The 20370-nt window shown below is 41.4% G+C and overlaps 1 protein-coding gene across 1 annotated transcript; it reads right to left on the minus strand.

The window, feature by feature from the left end:
• Positions 1 to 7455: 7455 nt before the first annotated feature.
• Positions 7456 to 20212, minus strand: LOC125299674 (adenylosuccinate synthetase isozyme 1 B). The gene is made up of 13 exons (XM_048251047.1): positions 19948 to 20212; positions 16970 to 17072; positions 16763 to 16825; positions 16341 to 16391; positions 16186 to 16252; positions 15768 to 15875; positions 15556 to 15637; positions 13901 to 14027; positions 13326 to 13480; positions 12225 to 12349; positions 11983 to 12080; positions 11501 to 11650; positions 7456 to 8796 (listed from the first exon to the last, which is right to left on the minus strand). The coding sequence occupies exons 1-13, from the start codon at positions 20110 to 20112 to the stop codon at positions 8744 to 8746; spliced, it is 1347 nt and encodes a 448-aa protein (XP_048107004.1). The 5' UTR covers positions 20113 to 20212; the 3' UTR covers positions 7456 to 8743.
• Between the last annotated feature and the right edge of the window lie 158 nt (positions 20213 to 20370).

Consider the following 20370-nt stretch of genomic DNA (forward strand, 5'->3'; position numbering starts at 1 on the left):
AAAGCAAGTAGGTAGACTTGAGTTGTTGAATGGAATAGAACTGTGAGAATAGAACACAGAGTGGTGTATCATGTCTTGATGACATCAGACTGTGTGTGTGTGTGTGTGTGTGTGAGAGAGTGTGAGTGAAACCATAAAGGACTTACTAGGCCTATGGGTTTTAATAACTTTCCCTCCACTGTATTCTCATAAGCATATTATTAGTGTGAATTACAGCTTAGTAGCAATCAGGCTACGCACATGTTGGAGTAGGTGAATGACTATTAGATAATTTGATCTTTCTTGACTAGCTTTAAAATCAAACCAAATGAAACCCGCTAATGACACTAATATAGATCTTCGCTTGGAATTCTCACCTTGGAATAGATGGCATCACGTGACAAAATTCGAGCCCATTACAGTTTGAACAGAGGTTGTTGTGGAGGCAACGCAAGCATTAGAAAATAATGTTATAATGTTACTGTTTAATTCATGTGGCATTTACTAAAAATGATGTTTGGTATTCCTGAATCCTTAAACTGGATTATTGCACGTGAAGTGAAGTGCAACCCTTCCTAAAAGTGAAATTATTAGATCAGAGTCCTGACCCTTTTTTTTTTTTTGGAATTACTATGCAAGTAGGGTGGAATATGGTGTGTAGTTTTTGATATGTCATTTTAAATATTTGTTTACAAATGTTTTTTGTTTTCACATTATTTAATATCCTTACATTTGGAAACTCTTGCTGATGTTAACACTTTGATCTACCATACTGTACTGTAGCTGTGCCATCTACCAGACCTTTTGCTTTGATTTGGATGATGTCCTTTGCTGTTTGTCAAATGATTCATCACTCTCAGAGAGAGAGAGTGTGTGTGTGTGTGTGTGTGTGTGTGTGTGTGTGTGTGTGTGTGTGTGTGTGTGTGTGTGTGTGTGTGTGTGTGTGTGTGTGTGTGTGTGTGTGTGTGTGTGTGTTTCGCTCCTTATGTGAATGGCGCCCAGAGTTTTGTTACTTTCTGCTTTCTGGGGCTTCTTCCTCACCCTTTTCTAAAGAATGTGAAGGAAAGACAGGTTGAGGGAGTGTGGGGGATTTTGGAATATGTTTGAATGAAGTATGATTAAACTAATGTTATTCTTGTTTCTACTCTTACTATCCCTTGTTTTAGACTTGTTTTTGATTATACAAGAAAGAAGCATTGATATTAATTTAAATACATGAAAACAACTGTTACAAATGCCTATGGTTCAGTGTCTTTGTATTGCACAGGGTGGTGTGTGTCTCTGTCTGTCTGTCTGTACATACATTACATACATAAGAACAGAGGTCAACTTTTCCCAATATAAATATCAGCCACTGACAGATAAATGACAAAATGTCCCAGCCACTCACTAGCACAGTATTTTGTGTCTGCAAGCCCTCCGTTGGGAATGCATATGGAATTCCATGGCAGCACGCTAGTAGCTTGCTTATGTATTTCTCAACAAGGATATGCATTGACCCCAGCTGTGGCGCAACTGGCTGGGGCACCTGCACCGCCCGGCTGACCAGGTTTGATTCCCTACCGTGGTCCTTTCGGATCCCACCCCTGCTCTCTCTCTCCCTTTCACTTCCTGTCACTCGCCACTGTCCTATAATTAAAGGCATAAAGCCCAAAAAATATACTTTAAAAAAAAAAAAACAAGGATATGCATTTTACCTTAGCATGTGTGACTGTGGAGTGATCTAGGTATTCCTCACAAAAACGGTAGTAGAAAAAAGTAGATCTGGAGAACCAAGTTTATGACAAACGCCCATTAACACCATTAATTGACGGTAGGGATGCACCGATTGTGAAATTCTGAGCCGATACCGATGTTTTTTTCTTTGTTTACTGGGTTGTTGTTAATTATACCCTTTAGTAGAGTGGAAACAAAGCTATTCATAAACTATTGTCAAGTCTTTCAGACCTTCGTAGCACAACATTGACCTTGTGGAGAATTGATGCAAAATAATACAAACATCACAAACTGGTATCAGTAAATGTCATATTAATGTGCAATATCAGTCAACAAGGCTGATATTGGCTGAGACTGATGTGACCTATTGGTGAATCCCTAGTTGACAGTAGTCTCTACAGAAACAGAAGGGCTTTTCATTACATCCATAATGTGGGCGGCGGATCAAAACGAAAATCAATAGTTCCGTGTCATCCTTGTGGGGTTACATGCCCACCAAGTTTCGTGAGAATTGTTGACACAAAATTACTGGGAAGTGGGAAGACTGACTATGACCTATGACCTATGACTGCTAGTGGCAGTAATAATAACACTTGGTTAGATTTTATTAGATAAGCTGTTTTTGCAGTATGGCGCTCAATTGGCATTTGTCATAGAATACAAAATTGGCATGTCCGCCACTGGCACCCTGTGCTTTTTACAGATGAGAGTAGGTTCACCCTGAACACGTGACAGACGTGAAAGAGTCTTGAGATGTCGTGGAGAATGTTATGCTGCCTGCAACATCGTTCAGCATGACCGGTTTGGTGGTAGGTCAGTGATGGTCTGGGGAGGCATATCCTTGGAGGGACGCAAAGACCTCTACAGGCAAGACAACGACACCCTCACTGCTCTTAGGTGCCAGGATGAAATCTTCAGACCCATTGTCTGACCCTGTACTGGTGCAGAGGCCCCTGGGTTCCTCCTGGTGCACAACAATGGCCGGCCACATGTGGCGAGAGTGTGCAGGCAGTTCCTGGAGGATGAATGAATTGATACCGTTGACTGTTCTCCACACTCCCCTCACTTAATTCAATAGAACATCTCTGGGACATTATGTTTTGGTCCATATTTCAAATGTAATGGAAACATTCACATTCAATTCCATTTCAAATTATTACCAATTATCAAGTCCACATTATTTTTTACAGGAAACAAAGAAACCCCTGGTATACGATAAAGATGTCCAACACTGCAGTATGAAAAGCATCCCCATACCATGATTTTTGCACCACTTCACTTTCTTAGTAGTTGTTTGAACACAGCTGTATGTCAGACGACCCCCAGGTACTGAATTGAAGTAATACTATGGTCAAGAAGTGTCTGCTAAATGTAATGTAATAATAGTACACTGTGAAGCATGATGGTGCAAAAATAATGGTGTGGGCATGTTTCTACTACAGTGTTAGACCTGTTTAGTATAGTATAGTATATATACTCTTTTGATCCCGTGAGGGAAATTTGGTCTCTGCATTTATCCCAATCTGTGAATTAGTGAAACACACTCAGCACACAGTGAACACAGTGAACACACAGTAAGGTGAAGCACACACTAATCCCGGCGCAGTGAGCTGCCTGCAACAACAGCGGTTCTCCGGGAGCAGTGAGGGGTTAGGTGTCTTGCTCAAGGGCACTTCAGCCGTGCTGGTCGGAGTTTGAACCGGCAACCCTCAGGTTACGAGTCCGAAGCGCTAACCAGTAGGCCACGGCTGCCCCAAGAGTTTATCGTATACCAGGGGTCATGGATCAGTTTCAATACATCAAAATACTTGTATATGTGTAAATTTGTGCATTACTCAATGCCCCTGAAATGGGGGTTTCAACAAGACAGCGACCCCAAACACACAAGTAAGTGAGTGAAATCTTGGCTCCAGACATTAACGATTGAAGTAATGGAGTGGCCAGCTCAAACGCCTGACCTCAACCCCCATTGAAAACTTGTGGGGTGACATTAACAATGCAGTTTCTGAAGCAAAACAGGAACTGTGGAACAATTAATTCTTTCTGAAATATGCGTTCATAGGTGCCAGAAGTTGGTTGATTCTATGCAACGCAGAACAATGGTTCTTCGGCTAAATTTTAGTTCAGTGATTTAAAGTGAAGCTAAATCTTGAAAAAAATATTCAGTTTATGTCAACTGTTTGAGGTTGAAGAGAAAAATGTCAATAGTGCTATTTTCTTTTAACAGACTAATATTCCTTTTCTTTCGTTTCTGTAAAAATGCAGACTTGAAAAATAATTTGTTAATAATTTGATTTGGAATTCAATGTGGAATGTTTGATGTGTGATTTTACACTTTATTCACTTTTTTGAATACACTGCTATTTATTCGAACACAACTGTACTAAGAGTGCTCCATAAACATGTGTGTGTGTGTGTGTGTGTGTGTGTGTGTGTGTGTGTGTTTAGTCAGTTGAAAGTAAAGGAGAAAATAAGAGGGTGCCCATCAATAGCTCTTTGTCTATATGAAAATGTCCCTCCCACTCATTGCTGTACAATTCACCCCAACCTTCCACCCTCCGTCCCCCTTCTCCTGAGAGTGCAGCGTCATCTCTGTTCCTCTTTTCAGTAATTCAAATGAGGAGTTCAGTCTCTGAGTTTCAGATCTCTTCCAGCATCCTGCCTCAGAGGAAACTGTGAGTAGTCGGAAATATAAGATTGTGAAAGTTGTCTGTGGTTTGAGGTGTGTGTGTGTGTGTGTGTGTGTGTGTGTGTGTGTGTGTGTGTGTGTGTGTGTGTGTGTGTGTGTGATTGTGCAAGCACTTGTAGAGTTCTGAGTGCCATGTGGTGCTGAACACACATACCATTTTCCTGTTTCTGCATTCAAAGATTACACTCTGGTGGCTGCCACTGCGTGACAGGTATCTCGTACTGTAGGTGATTCGGATCGACAGATAACCTTTCTGTGCAGACTGCAGAGGTTGCTTTCTACAGCGCAGTGTTTGTCTGGCGGATTTCCACAACAAGTGAGCTTGCATGGCAAAACCAAGCCAGTAGTGACCTTAACAGTCTTCTACTCGACTGTGCGACTTTGACGAAGACATCTACCCATGGCATAAAGTCAAACTCAAAAGTGCGCTGTATGCAGTAAGGTGGTGTTGACTAAGTGAACAACAAGGACTAAATACACAGACATGAATGTGACCAAGATAACACATGATGCAATAAAAGATTGTGCACGACACCCACACTTACAAAGTGAATCTACCGAAATGCCTAATCAATCTGAGTAAGACACCCACCAAACCCAGTCCAAAATATTTTGTCATAATCGTATGGTTGGTGACTCAATGTTTCTAAAGGGTAGTTATGTTATTTGGCAGTTCGGTATGAGTGTTACGGAGATGGGTCTGTTGACAGATGTCACCCCCCCCCACACATACACATACACCCCCAATCAAGTTTCCTTGTGTCGTAGGAGAGAAGGAATTCCCACTTTATTATTAAGAGTAGCGTTTTCAAACCCCTCAACAACAGCTTGTTTCTGTGGGCAGGTTCAAGCTTATTTCAAAGGTCATGGTGGTCTGCAGAATGGAAATGCATCTTGAATACATGCATAGCTACTCACAGAGACAGGTCACCCTGTGGTTATGCAGTGGTTGTGATTGACATGCCAGGTTTCAGATAACTATATTTTCTCATGACCTCCATTCCTGATATTACACAATGTCTGACATTTTGTGGTGTTATTGATGTCCTTTAGTGTCTGCAGCAGCTATTTGGCGACGTTGAGAGTTTCATGAGGTCACACAAGCATGTCTCCAAATGGATGTCATTTTGTCAATTCATACCATTTTACTGTATTTATTTTAGCTTGTTTTTTTTTGTCTGACCTAGAAAGCATCTTTCAAAATCTTATTATGCCATGCTTTCAGATCATACCATACCATAACATGTCTTACTACCTAATCAGCATCCAGAAATAAAACTGTGATTTGGTTTGTTGAGAAGATGCTGATGATAATATCAGTAAGTAGTACAGTAAAAGTTTAAACTGGACATTAAGGATGTGTAAGTTGTTGAGAAACACGTTGATGATCTTGTTTCATATCTGGTTAATGTTTTGAGTCGTTCATACCATTTGTAGTTCTGCCTCTTCTGGTAGGCGCCACGCCACTCATGTCTTCTCAGAATGACTGGAGCACTCTGGGAAGTGGGCAGTGTGGAGTCAAACACCCACGCTCTGCTCTGACTGCACACTGAAATCGCGAGTGCGTCGTGGTGAGCCTACTCCGCCGATTCATTTTGCACTGAAAGCTCACTGCATACTAGACCTCCTCTTCCACACGCCCTCGCTCTCAACTACCATCTGTGTCTTTACTCTAAATCATGTGATCTCCAAGAAAGCAGTGTCAGGTAGGTGACCTTACGCTCACAGTACCCCTGAGCCACCAACAGGATGCGAGCAAACAGTCACCTTGGAGGAGAGAAAGGGTCCGTTGCTCATAGGATCGGCCTGAAAGGTTTATGCTTTTTCAGTTTTCTGCATGAGACTTACTCACAACTTCCAGTATGTCATTTAAAATCAATTCCAGTATGAATTCCCTTTAAACAGTCCCTGATTTACCAGTTCCTGGAGGCCTACCTTTGCAAGGCACATTTTGAATAAAATTATGTTTTAAGATAATAGATACACAAAATGAACACAAACACCCAATAAGCATAAAGTCAAGTCAACTTCGTATCCTAAGTCTAAACTTACCATGTATCTTTTATGCATATAGGCAGCATGTAATTAATGGATAAAATCAGCTTGTAGCAAAAATAGGCCCAAAATGGCACCTTTCCATAGCCCAGGAGAAATCTGATGCTCACTCAGTGTATTGATGGTCTCCCTTATTTTGTTGGACTTTGTCTGTAATTTTTGGATGTGGGCATAGGGGGGTACACTATAAAACAACAAAAAGAGGTCTAAAACTGTTTGCCCAGGATGTGGATTTCATTCAATGTCAGTTGTGTACCACTGAACTCTTGGTCAGTCGATACTATCTTAATTTGCTGCAGGGGAGGGTAATGTTTGTCTGACCTTGTTTCTTGACCTTCGTCTTCCACAGATAACTGGTAGTATTCTTGGTATTCTTGGTAGTATTGTTGTGTCTCAGCAGGTTTAATATTAAAAGTAAATATATAATTGTGTTTGTGAGCCTGTGTCTCATACATATTAGGGCTAATCCTCAAGGCTAGTTCAACCTATGACTTTGGCCAAATCATCCAATTACAGACATAGCAACCCTTTTATTCTTTAGAAAGTATAGGCTACTTATGAAATTAAATGCTTAATTTTATATTTACTTTTGAAGGGTGTGTCTGGTAAAATTGAGCTCACTTCAGTTTCGAGTGACTAGGTGAACAAGATGCTGACTCAAAGAGTTGTGTCATAAAATGTAGTAATTTCATTTCTGAGATTTTGCACTTAGTTTTGGAGAAACTGTGTGGCAACTCTCCATATGAGAACTTACCTTGCACTTTCTGACTGGTCCCTAAAGACCTAATTGCGCCACCTTATGGAGAAAAGAATTCCTAGCATTGATATGAAGGCGAGTAGAGAAATGGCCTCCAGTTTCTTTTCATAAATTATACAAAATATTATAAAATATGGGAGCATATTTTACATTTACTTGTTCCCTTGTTTATTCCCTCCTCCACATTACTAAACTTAACATATCTTATAATGAGCTGTATGTCTTCAATCAGTCACAGAGAATCCAAACCATTCGGGTATTCTGGTGTGCATCAGGTTTATTTGCACAGCAAAAAGTGGAAACTCTGGCGAGGAAGATTACAGGGTGAAATAAATGTACACTTCCCCGCTGGTGGAAATACCCCACTAGACAGGTTTCATGGTGTACAGTAAAGCTCTGTGACACATCCGCATAATGCACCACTGCCAGGCTGTCATATGCTATGCAAAAAAGAAAATCTAACCAAGTTTCATTAATCTTATTAGTCATTTTGACTTCATTTAATAAGAGTTTGACTTATTTTAAGGAGTCTTATCAAGACAAATTTGCTCAATGCACTGGCAGCCAAATTTGCTTGTTTTTAAGACAAATTTGTTTAACACACTGGCAGCCAAATGTGCTTTTTTTCATGATGAAACGACTTAAAATAAGTCAAACTGTTATTTAAATCAAGTCAAATGATTTTACAGACAGATACTCAAAAACAGCATAAAGTTATTACAAGATTATCAAGGTGCAAAAAAAGAATTGTAGGTTCATATGCATGTAAATTAATGAACATAAATACTGGCCAGGGGTTTTCAAGTCTTGAAACAAGTGTTATGCAAGACAGGGAAAATTAATAAACTTAGTCGTGCAAATTACAATACTGACAAAATGTCGCTACACATTAGGCCAATTAAATTCTTGACAAATATAGGTTTATGAGACTATGGCATTATTTTTGGAAACAATATGCACACATGGCCAAATAGCACTTATCAGACATAAACTTTGCAGTAGCATAGAAAAAGATGGCCACACATTGTTTACCCCCAGGGTTATGGCATTTAGACACAGTAAGTCATGTGCAATGTACAATATGTATCCTTGAATCTGTACGGCATATTGGCAGTAACTCAAAGATAACACATGCAATTAACTTGATTTTATCTGAATGGGGCAAGGCATCAGGCAAGGAGTTGGCAAGTATCAGTAAACAGCGTTTGCCCAACATGTTGCGCTTTTAGTAGTTTTGGTCTAACAATGAGAGCATCAATAGATGTATTGCATGTATTGTGAACGAATCACAGGTCGAAGGTCACCATGGTCATCTTTTTACTTTTGTTTTGTTTATGTTCTGTTTCACCAAAAACAAAACAGAAACTCACACTTTACAGGAACAACAAAGGGAGTCTATATCAAATACATCCTGAGCAGCACCATGGATGGATGGATGGACTAGGAGAGAGAGGGAGAGCGAGAGAGAGATGGAGGGAGGGAGGGAGGGAGAGAGAGAGAGAAAGAGAGAGGGGGGGTGCATGAACCACTGGGTGTTCTTGGAATCCCTAGAACAGCTGAATCATGCATTCTCTGGACTTTCCGACTCCAACCCATTTGACTGGAAAAAGAGGGAAAGAATAAAGCAAGGTTAGCACCTCTGAATTAAGCAGAGCATTACTTCAGCCAGGCCAAGAAGTCACGGTCAAGTTTCAATCAGCTGACCTTAACCAGCTGACAGCTCAGCCAATCCCTTGCATACACACACATTACAATAGGCTGCAATTGGCTACATACATTCACCTTATTTAAACTGCTTTAACCTACGTTCCCAAGCAACATTACAACCCACCTCCATCCCAACTCCTCTTTCCACATGGAAGGGTAGAGAGGTCCCAACAGAGCCCCACCAAAATAATGGTTGTCAAAATAAACCGACATATTTTCCCAGCGGACACAAAAATAACTTTGAATATGATAATAAATAGTATGGTTATGGTTATGGATTTAGCAGACGCCTTTGTCCAAAGCGACACATAAATACAAAACAACATAATAATATTTAAAATTGAACAGGGAACAGATTAAAATGTAGGTCAAATATAGTAAGGAGAATAGTTGTAGTACACAATAATATCAATTCAAGCAATAGCCTAATAAAAAAGCAATGTAAAAAGGGGAAAGGCAATAATAAAACAATAATGTCAATTCAATCAATAATATAAAAACAATGACATGCTAAGACTACATTAAGGAGAATATCAATAATAAACAATAATGTCAAATTAATTAACAGCCCAATTAAAATAAAACAACATTATATAAACCATAACACATAAGCTTAAACAACTAAGTATATGTTGAATAGGAATGTCTTTAGACCCCTCTTAAAATCGACCCAAAACTACCACAGGAACGGAGAGCACTGGGCAGTTCATTCCACCAACATGGAACCACTGAAGAAAAGAGTCTGGAATTAGACCCAGTTTTCATGACTGGTCGACACAACATATCACTCAGAAGACCGCAGTGGGGCGGTTGGGGATGTAAGGCTTGATTATTGAATTAAAATAACTAGGAGCAGATCTAGTTAGTGTCCTATAGGCCAAAGTGAGAGATTTAAATTTAATTCTGGCTACTATAGGGAGCCAATGGAGAGTAACTAGGAGAGGAGTTACATGTGTCCTCTTTGGCTGATTGAAGACCAGGCGTGCTCCAGCATTTTGAATCAGCTGTAATGATCTTGTTACACAAGCGGGTAAGCCAGCTAATAGTGAATTACAATAGTCCAGCTTAGAGATGACCATGGTCTGAACAAGAAGTTGTGTGGAATCTTGTGTCAGATAAGGTCTGATCTTCCTAATGTTGTAAAGCATAAACCGACATGATTTTGCAATAGAAGCTATATGCTCAGAGAAGTTAAGTCGGTCATCAATTACAACATGAAGTTTCGCGGCCGATCTAGTTGGGGTCAGTGAAGTTGAGTCAAGCTGGATGTTAATCTGTTGGGGAATAGCTGTTTTAGCTGGAAACACCAAAACTCTGTTTTTGAGAGATTAAGTTGAAGGTGCCGATCTTTCATCCAGGCTGAAATATCCTTAAGGCATGCAGAAATCCGGTGGGAAACACTAGAGTCATCAGGTGGGAAAGACAGGTAAAGTTGAGTGTCGCCTGCATAACAGTGATAGTCAAATCCATGGGAGCCGAATGGTATCACCTAAGGAAGTGGTGTAAATAGAGAAAAGCAAGGGTCCTAATACTGATCCCTGAGGCACACCTGTGGTGAGGTCATGAGACTTAGATACCTGTCCCTGCCAAGACACGTTGAAAGAACACCCTTTAAGGTAAGATTCAAACCAGTCAAGAGCTTTTCCAGAAATTCCCAGTTCAGATAGTATAGATAGGAGAATGTCAGGGTTAACAGTATCAAAGGCTGCAGATAAATCTAGTAGAATTAATACTGATGACTGAGCAGAGGACTTAGCTACTCTCAATGCTTCAGTCACAGACAGAAGAGCAGTTTCAGTAGAATGACCACTCTTGAAACCAGACTGCATAGGGTCTAGTAGATTATTCTGATGAAGAAAGTCACAAACTTGCTTGAAGACCACTTTCTCCAAAACCTTTGACAAGAAAGGAAGAAGGGAGACAGGTTCTGTAGTTCTTCACCTCAGTTGGATTAAGTGTACTTTTCTTTAGCAGAGGTGTAACCCTAGCCTGTTTAAAAGAATAAGGAACTATTCCAGAACTGAGTGAAGCATTAAATACATGTGTGACTGCTGGTAGAACAGCGGGTGAGATAGACTGTAGAAGAGTGGACGGGACAGGATCTAATGGGCATGTTGTTGGACGACATCGCTGAAGCAATTGAGAGACTGCTTCCTCATCAAGAGGAGAGAAAGAGTCAAATGATGCGGTCATACTAACACAAGGCAAAGCCCTCCTTATAGGAGCATCAAACTGAGCACTTATTTTAGCAACTTTTTCAGTGAAAAATGTTGCAAAGTCATTTGCTGACAGTGAAGTAGTTGATGGTGGTGGTGGAGGATTGAGAAGAGATTTGAAAGTAGAAAAAAGTTTTCTACTGTCAGTGGCGCTCTCAATCTTGCTTTGATAGAATGCCTTTTTTGCAAGTGTAACAGTGGATGAAAAGTACATCTACAGGATATACAGTAGACCCTTTTTTTTACATAAATCATCTTCCCCCTACACTGGTCCCTATTGGAATGGCATCTTACTTGTTCTTTAATGCACACTCTACTCTGCGCTAGCTTCCTGGGATCACACTCACAGACGGGGCTTTGTCTTCTAGGAACTCTACTTACTTGGAACTCCGACCTGGTTTTCCACAAAGCGGATGTAATTCTGGGCCTTGGGCGGCAGGTCATCCCACTTCCTGCATGGCGAGGTGTCGCTCTTCCACCCCGCCAGCTTCTCGTACTCCACCTCCACCTTCTGAAGAATCTCCATGTTGGCTGATGAGGAAAAAGAGAAGATTTCATGACATCAGACTATCAGAGAAGAAAACCTTGCCAACAATTTAGTCAGTGATTTCTCAAGATTAACTACAAGGAGAAATCACTTTTGCTTATGTAAATGCCCAAATAAACAGCTATTTTCGCTTGCAACAAACTGGAAAGAAAAATAAGCAGCTGTCTTGAAGGTACTACACTGCATGCAATGGGATTATTCTCTCAGGCATAGACTCAACTTGTGTCAAGTCAGTATGTGATAGACTTAAGGAAGATGTGGGAATGTGCTATTTACTCTGACTCAAAAACATCTGAATCATTCTGTAAGATAGTACCTGGAAAGTATGGGATTCGCTTGCCGTTGATTTTGTAGGCCACTCCAACTTTGATCTCATCCATCACATCAAGGATATCAAGTTTAGTTAAAGCCAGTCTGAAAAAAAGGGCAACAAAAACAAATCACACATGGACATCCCAATGTCCACGTAACACTTAAAATTAGCTAAACTTTTACTCTCAAATAGTCTGTCGATTGGGGGGGTGGTAGTAGGAAAAGAAGTTTGCATCCTGCACTGACGCTGTGAAACCGTTGATCATGTGGGCATAGCGCAGGATGACCAGGTCCAGCCAACCGCAGCGCCGCTTCCTACCGGTGGTAACCCCCACCTCGTGACCCCTGGTCTGAAGCAGCTCCCCCATGTCCTGCGTCATAGCAGAAAAGCAGACAGAGGGAGATGGCATGTTAGCATGTTAGCGCCAACGCTAGCCACCACTGTTAGAATTACAGTTATATGCAGAATAATAGCAGTGTGTTTTAAAAAAAAAATTGAATAAAGCTCAAAATCGCAATAGCTGTTAATCCCATAATATCAATGCATTGGGAACACTGCACATTCAATTTCAAATCGAAACATGACCAATCGTGCACATAACTGTACATTTATTCATGATCCAAAGTGATTTACAGTAAATATGGAGAATAACATTCAAGCATTTATTGTTCCCAGATCAGCAGCTATTTACAAGGTGCTGAGATGTAAGGTGATCACACACAGCTGGGCTTGAGACTTTTAAAAGAGACTCACACACTGGCCTGTCAACACTGGCTTGTTGTGTGCTGGCCTCTAAATCTGAGCTGTGGTAAAAGAAGCATTCGGGTGCTCCGTCACCTGACGTATCATGGGATGGCCCGTGTTTTGAGTGACAGCTGGGAAGGGCCTAATGATGCCAGCAGTGTCGGGGACAAACATCTTACTATCTACAACTGAAAGGCCATCCTATATAAAAACTCTCCCCCTAAATATGGTCACATGACATAGTCACTCATCTCAAGTGTTTGACAGTGTCACACTATTTTGGATCTGGAGTGTCCTGACAGTCTTGCTAACACTGGAGTGCGCTAAGGCTAAGTGCGGCCATTGAAATGTTGTAAAACACACTATGTTATGTGAAGCTACTCAAGTACAGTTCCAGCGAAACAAGCAAGCAACAACAAGCAACACAATGTAGCATTACAAAAAAATAAAAAAATTAGAAATATATTGCAAAACAGAAAATATTACACTAGACCAGTTTTATGTCAAGAACACTCTGAAGAATGTATGTTTACATGTAGGCTCTGTAGGGATTCATAAAATCAAAATAAAATTAAGGCATAATTCTAACACATCACACTCACATTAAGCTGTTCTGTGGGAAATGCACCGATGCCCACACGTGTGGTGTAGGCCTTGACCACACCGTAAACATCCCCAACATTCTGTGGAGGAATGCCAAGCCCAGTGCACACTCCGCCGACGGTGCAGTTTGATGATGTCACAAAGGGATAAGTACCTACACGTACATTAAGAATGAGAAGTGGAAAACTCCTATATGGCAACATCTTCAGTGTTGAATATTGACTGGTGTAGTTTTGACTCATGTATATACTGGGTAGGGTTGGGGTAGAGGTGTAAACAAAGATTTGTCTCTCTAACCAAGAATTTGAACATTTGAGAAGTCGTTCACAAACACAGGGGACAGAAGATATTTATTGGCCATGCATACCACACTCCTCACATGTATTGCATGTATACATACACACACACACACACACACACACACACGCTCACATGTATTGCATGTATACATACACACACACACACACACACATACACACACCTGGCCCATGCTCAAAGTAGAAACAGTAATGTCCCTTCAAAGGGACTTTGTGGAGGCACCACCAAGAAAGACAGAAGTAGGCTATTGCCTTACCAAAGTCAATGTCAAGCAGGGCAGCATTGGCCCCCTCCACAAGAATCTTCTTTGGGACTCCATGTAGGGCCTCGTACATGAAATAGACACCATCCCGCACCATGGGCCGAATCCGCTCGGCATACTCCTGCAGGGTTTTGAAGAGGGGGAGAGAAATTCTATGACCTTCCCAGAACAAAGTGGACTGGAGTCTGACTGCAAGTCCCACTGGGGTGAGGGCAAGGAATTCACAACTAACAATCAACAGTTGACAGCAAGAGAGAGGCATCTGGTTGTGTATAGCAAACATCTGGTCTGATGTATAGCAAACATCAACAAGCAATATGTGAACCACATGCAATAAGTTCTTGCAATAAGTATGGTAAACGGTTTCTTTCCCAAGTAAAGCTAAATAGTTATTTATAGATAAGTATCCAAAAGCACACACACAATTGACCCTTTCAAGAGAGTTCCATTATCAGCATCATAGTTGGCCCCACAAGACTTCCTTTTTAACATTCCATATGTTATCTTAATGCAGAGGAAGTAGATTGGGGCCCAAATAGAATGTTCAAGCATTGTTTTTGTTTACCTTGTTGAAAATAACAAGTATGCCAGTAGTGGCAGTGGCACTCTGCACTGTTGTAGCTGTAGATAGAAATCGATAACTTAAACACCCTCACTGAATATAGCGTCATATTTTCCTCTATGTGCAAATGAGCTGTTAATTTACTAGGTATGTGCATGCCATCTTCATCTAATTTACTAGGCCATAAGAATGTCAAGCCCAGTATATATGAGATAAAATCATCCCTTCATTTAAAATGAAATAATGCTATTTATAAGATGCTATAAATAAGACAGAGACTGGTCTGAGGACATGATTTAGGGCGTACTCACACAATGGCATGCGTATCGTGCTGAAGTACATTTGACTCCCAAAGTCCGGTTTGTTTGACCAGTGTGATCGCTCCGTACCGTACCCGGGCACTGTACTCTTGAGGAAGTGGACTCGGGCACGGTACTCTTGAGGAAGTGGAGTCGGGCACGGTACTCTTGAGGAAGTGGAGTCGGGCACGGTACGCTTAAGGAAGTGGAGTCGGGCACGGTACGCTTGGGTTTCTGATCGCTCCTGTGCAAAGATTCTAGAGCACAACAGCTCAACCGTGCCTGGGTATAGTTTGATAGTATGTAGTGTGAGTGCGGATCAAGAACGGGAGAGAACCGTACAAGAGAACCGTGCCCACTGTGAGTACGCCCTTAGAGTGCTCACTCTTCCAAGGCCTCAGGTGACTCTTCGCAAACCGTAAATGTAAATGTAAATGTAAATGTAAATCAGGTTTCTAGGCCAAGTATACTTGTGTATACAAGGAAATTGGTCTCTGCATTTATTCCATCTGTGAATTAGTGAGACACACGGAGCACACAGTGAACACAGTGAGGTGAAGCACACACAGTGAGCTGCCTTGCTACAGCAGCGCTCAGGGAGCAGTGAGGGGTTAGGTGCCTTACTCAAGAGCACTTCAGCCGTGGATGTGGGCATGAGACAGCAGTGCTGAACCACTTCCCCCGCCCACATTTTTCCTACTGGTCGGGGATCAAACTGGTAACCCTTCGGTTACAAGCTCGAACCCCTAACCAGTAGGCGACACACACTTAAAAGACCCTCCGCTTACCTGAAGTTTTTTTAGCTGGCCGTCGATGTCTACCTCCAGAGTAGGGAACATGGATTGGTACTGTTGCGCAAGCAACTTGAATCTAAATCACAACAATAAATTTGTTGTTATGAGGTTAAATATTGACAGATATTTTATTAAGTGATAATAAAGAAACAAGCACAAGAACTGTGTATGACTTGGTCCGTCAATAAACATACACTGTGTCCTACCTGGCTGAAAACTCTTTAAAGTCGGCGAGCAGGTCACAGATTCTCAGGCCAGTGCGAGAGGCTTTACTAGAGTAGGTCGGTCCAATTCCTTTTTTTGTGGTTCCAATGCTGCGAGAGAAAAAAATAGGACATATAGACATCTATGAGAATCTGACACAATTTTTTTTTTTGAATTTCATTTGAAATACAGTAGACAGTTAGCCTGGCTAACGCCAAACCTCATCTCATTGAGATGGGGTCTGGGAACTACACATCCACCCAGGCTAGTAGACAGTGCCATTTGTATTAAACAAACAAAACTCTTTAGGCTTAAATAGTCTCTGTACAGGATGTTGGTATGCCCATGATTACTGTCAAATTAATGTTATATACAAAACTGCAAGTAGACATTAATTGAACTTGTGTCCAGGCTTCTTACTTCTTCCCTTCCTGGGCTTTCCTCTGCACCTCCTGCAGTCCGTCCACTGCCTGGTGAAAGTCAAACACTGTCCACAAGAGAAGAGCATCTCAGCACAGCATTTGTACATTTGTACATGTGAGCAAATCATTTGTCTTGCCAGGGAAGTCCCTTACCTATGTGGGCCCTGTCTGAGATGACCAGTCTCTTCTCCCAGTCTTTGAGACCTGCGCAGGATATTATATGACAGAGAGATGCTTTCGTAACAGTGTACAATATGTCCATGCACATCAAAAAGAAGAAATAAAATTACATCATTTCATATTCAAACAGTGAAGCTAATCATTACTTGCAGTACAAGTTTTTCTTATCTCTTAAATATGTTTGATCCAGCTCCAGTCAAATGTATCCACTGTTATATTTCCCCTGCTTTGCCCCCATTAGGTACAGTCTAGAATAGGCTGCTTTGCCCCCATTAGGTACAGTCTAGAATAGGCTGCTTTGCCCCCATTAGGTACAGTCTAGAATAGGCTTTTTTTACCTTTCCCCTGCTTTGCCCCCATCAGGTAGAGTCTAGAATAGGCTTTTTTTTTTTTACCTTTCTTCTCGTTTTTATCTCCTTCCTCAAATAATCCAGGTAGATGGATGACAACTCCATTTCCTTAAAGGAACAAAGAGAGTTTCGACATCAAAGAATAGAACTCTGCTGACACACCACATCACATGCTTGCTCTTTTTTTCTTTGGCAAGCCTATTATGTTAGCCGTTAGCTGTATGAGACGCTCATCTGATTCCGTATACCTACCGATAAAAGAGGTGGCTTTGGAGTTGATGATGCCGCTGGGCAGGAGGTGGAAGTCATACTCCTTCCCATCCACCACCACAGTGTGACCCGCATTGTTGCCTCCCTGCAATACAACATGACAGGAGACTGATAGGCCATTTAAAAGAAATCGAGAGCAATGTTTTTGGAGCAACGTGTTAATCACTGCATATACATAGAAATTTATTCTGAGATGCACTGTCATGTTTTTAAAAAAACAAAATAGTGTACATTTAAATGCTATCAAGAACACAACCGACTTGCTGCTTGCTGGACCAAGACACAATTGGAAATGTACCAACTGACACACTTACGACATGTACTGTAAACATTCCATGACAGAGTCTTCAAATATTGCCCCGAAGAGTCCCTCCACTACATTTGTGCCTCATTAATTCCTAATGCCACTCACCACTGTGGAACAGCACTAGCAAGAGTGATAATAGCTGTGGCATCTATTTCATGACCGAGCCACTGGTATTGGCCAGTGAACTGGACATGTCAGAGCATGCATGATTTAGGGAACCTGGATGATTAACAGCCCTCACTGACCACAGGACTACCAAAGCTGTAACGAATCGGCTGGCCGGGAGTATCATGCCATTTGACACCTAACTAAGGCCATCCTGGAGGTTGCAAATAGTTAGACTTCTACTGTAAGGAGTCCAACTCAGAAATCCAAAAATGGATGTTATTAATGAACGGGACATTTATCTGAAAAGGATATGAACAAGTCTTCAGTAGCCTACATTCCATTTCCACAAGCTGGCACATCAAAGGTGTGTACAGTCATTTCCTGTGTATTAGCCGCATTGTGTATAAGCCGCAGGACAGTGTTTTATGCAAGTTAAAAGAAACAAAACACCATATTAACTGCCCCCGTGTATTAACCTCTTAGCTGAAGAAATTTTGCAAAATCAGTGTATAAGCCGCAGCTAATAGTTGGGAAATTACAGTAGACAATAAGCACAGAAAACTGCCCATGGTATTAGGCTACAATCAGAGGCGAAGTGAAAACATGTCTGCATGCACATCGCAACATTTCAGAAGGCATTTATTGACATGTGCCACATCAGATCACATGGTTTGTAGCTCTGGGCTTTTCTATTTGCTGGTAGTGACTAAAATAGTAAAGCAAAGTAACCAGTGTCACTGGTTCCTGTAAGCAATATCTAATTGAATCAAAGTTTGCTAACGTCTGTAAACAAACACACCACCAGAGTCTGCTTACTGTATGTTCAAATTTGCTTTGAAAATTAGCTTTTAGGTGTCGCTGTCTCAGTAACACATGGACATAAATCAAAAGGTGAAATGGGCTGCCAGTAGGTGCCTGGATGTCATCAAAGTATTGAATTATAACGTCAAGGCCAAGAGAGTCTGAGTTCCTACAGCAGATGCAGCAGAATTATTATTTTGTTTGTCACCAAAACCCAACTGCTTCTGTTTAAGACTATCTGTCCCTCCTCACCACCCACCTTATACCTTCCTCTTTCTCCTCTGATGCCAGACTATGGCTAGACTGTGAAGGCCCACATCAAGTTACCCTAGAGAAAGAGTTATTTTAACAGGGCAGACAACGTGAAGCCAGACAGCGAGGGGGATCTCAGCTTGCCCTTCTCATGTATCGTCAATGCCCCCCACCCCACACACACCACCCACAGCTGACAGACGGAGCGAGTCTGGAATCCCCCTACCAACCCCTGCACTGTAGGCACCCAGTGTTAGCAGCCAGGCTAGTTGTATAATGACCAAGAATGAAAGTTGCAGTCTTCCTCCCTCCATACCGTTTAAAGTGGTATTGGTGTATTAAATGTGTTAAATGACCTCAAAAGTCTGGCAGATGTAAAAAGCAACAAGAACATGAAGATTTGCAGCAATAGAATAGGCTATACAAATTATCTTCATTTTTGGGACGTTAGTCTGAAGATGGACGATTTGTATTCCACAATGCATGAAATCAATACACATCACATCAACATTCATCAGTTTTCTGGTCACACAGCACCCTCTGAAGGCTTTCTTTATTTTTGTCATAATTTTGTTATCTAGACTTAGGGACTCCACTCAGGACATAGGCCTACTGCACTTGGTTGCTTCATATTCTACTACTATAATATAGTTTAAATTTGAGTAGCCTGATGTCATTATCCTTATTCAAATTTTGTTTCAAACTCTTGAGTAGCCCTTAGAAGTATTACACACACATGAAATGGCTGTAATATCCTTCCTGCAAACTTATTGGAATTTTACCATCACTGCATCCTAAAAGATTGGATTTTCTTCTAACACTAACAACCATATGCAACCCCTAGGTCCTACCCTGTGGCAATACAAACCACATACATGACTCTATTTGAGGCGTTTTGCCTGACCACGGCACCCTCAGGAGCACGCGAGGTAGAGATGTAATTTGATTGGTTGTTGAACTCAACCATCAACAACCGAATTAAGACTGCGATATCATTATCATAGGGTTAGATGATAGGTCAAATGCCAGCACGCAGATACCATTACAGTACTTGAATGAACAGTCAACACACACAGTATGCTATAGCAACAGCCTGTATATGCGAAGGTCATTTGCCAATATTTATAGAAAATATAGCAGTAGAAATTTTAATTTTGTCGTTAGCATTATTATATAATTCAAGTGAATAGCTTTCACCACGGCGACAGATAAACTGCACATTAACTGCCTGAAACCGTGAGTAGCCCATCCCTGATTATTCTTGGGTTCCTTCACTCAAAAAATTCCATGACGAAGTTATGGACCGTTAGGAGGTTAAAGAACCCATTCACAGCCCCTATCTTTACTTGCAAACATACGACTTAACAGAAAACATTTTAGAAAACGTAGTATAGGCTAGTCTCTTCACTCAATTGAAGTAGGTTAGTAGGCATCATAGTAGTTTGCAGTCTACATATTGAGCCATAACGTTTTCTGAGTAACTTCAACTTACCTGACATCTGCACACAATGTCTGACTCAGTCGCAAGCAGGTCGACAACTTTCCCCTTGCCTTCATCGCCCCACTGTCCCCCGAGAACAACAATCACTTTGTTCCCCACATCATTCCGGGGGCGCTTCCTCCCTGGGTTAGGGCTTTTCTGATCTTTAGCCGACATGTTTACACCAGTCTAGCGGCGAGCGCCTCTGGACAGAAGCAGGTCAGACTGACTGTGGCCAGAGTCCAAGTTACGGACCACCCTAGTATGGTTCAGACCTCTGTGATGTCAGAGGAAGCAACCACAAAGTGACCTTCACATGACCAAGTCGCCGTGCGCACGCACGCACGGTTGTACAATTGTCCGAGCCAGTCTGTCTCTGTCTATACCACAGTGAATAGTACCCTCCCAAGACACACACACACACACACACACAAA

The sequence above is a fragment of the Alosa alosa genome, chromosome 8 (genome assembly GCF_017589495.1).
Source record: "Alosa alosa isolate M-15738 ecotype Scorff River chromosome 8, AALO_Geno_1.1, whole genome shotgun sequence".
In the NCBI taxonomy this organism is placed as follows: Eukaryota; Metazoa; Chordata; class Actinopteri; order Clupeiformes; family Clupeidae; genus Alosa; species Alosa alosa.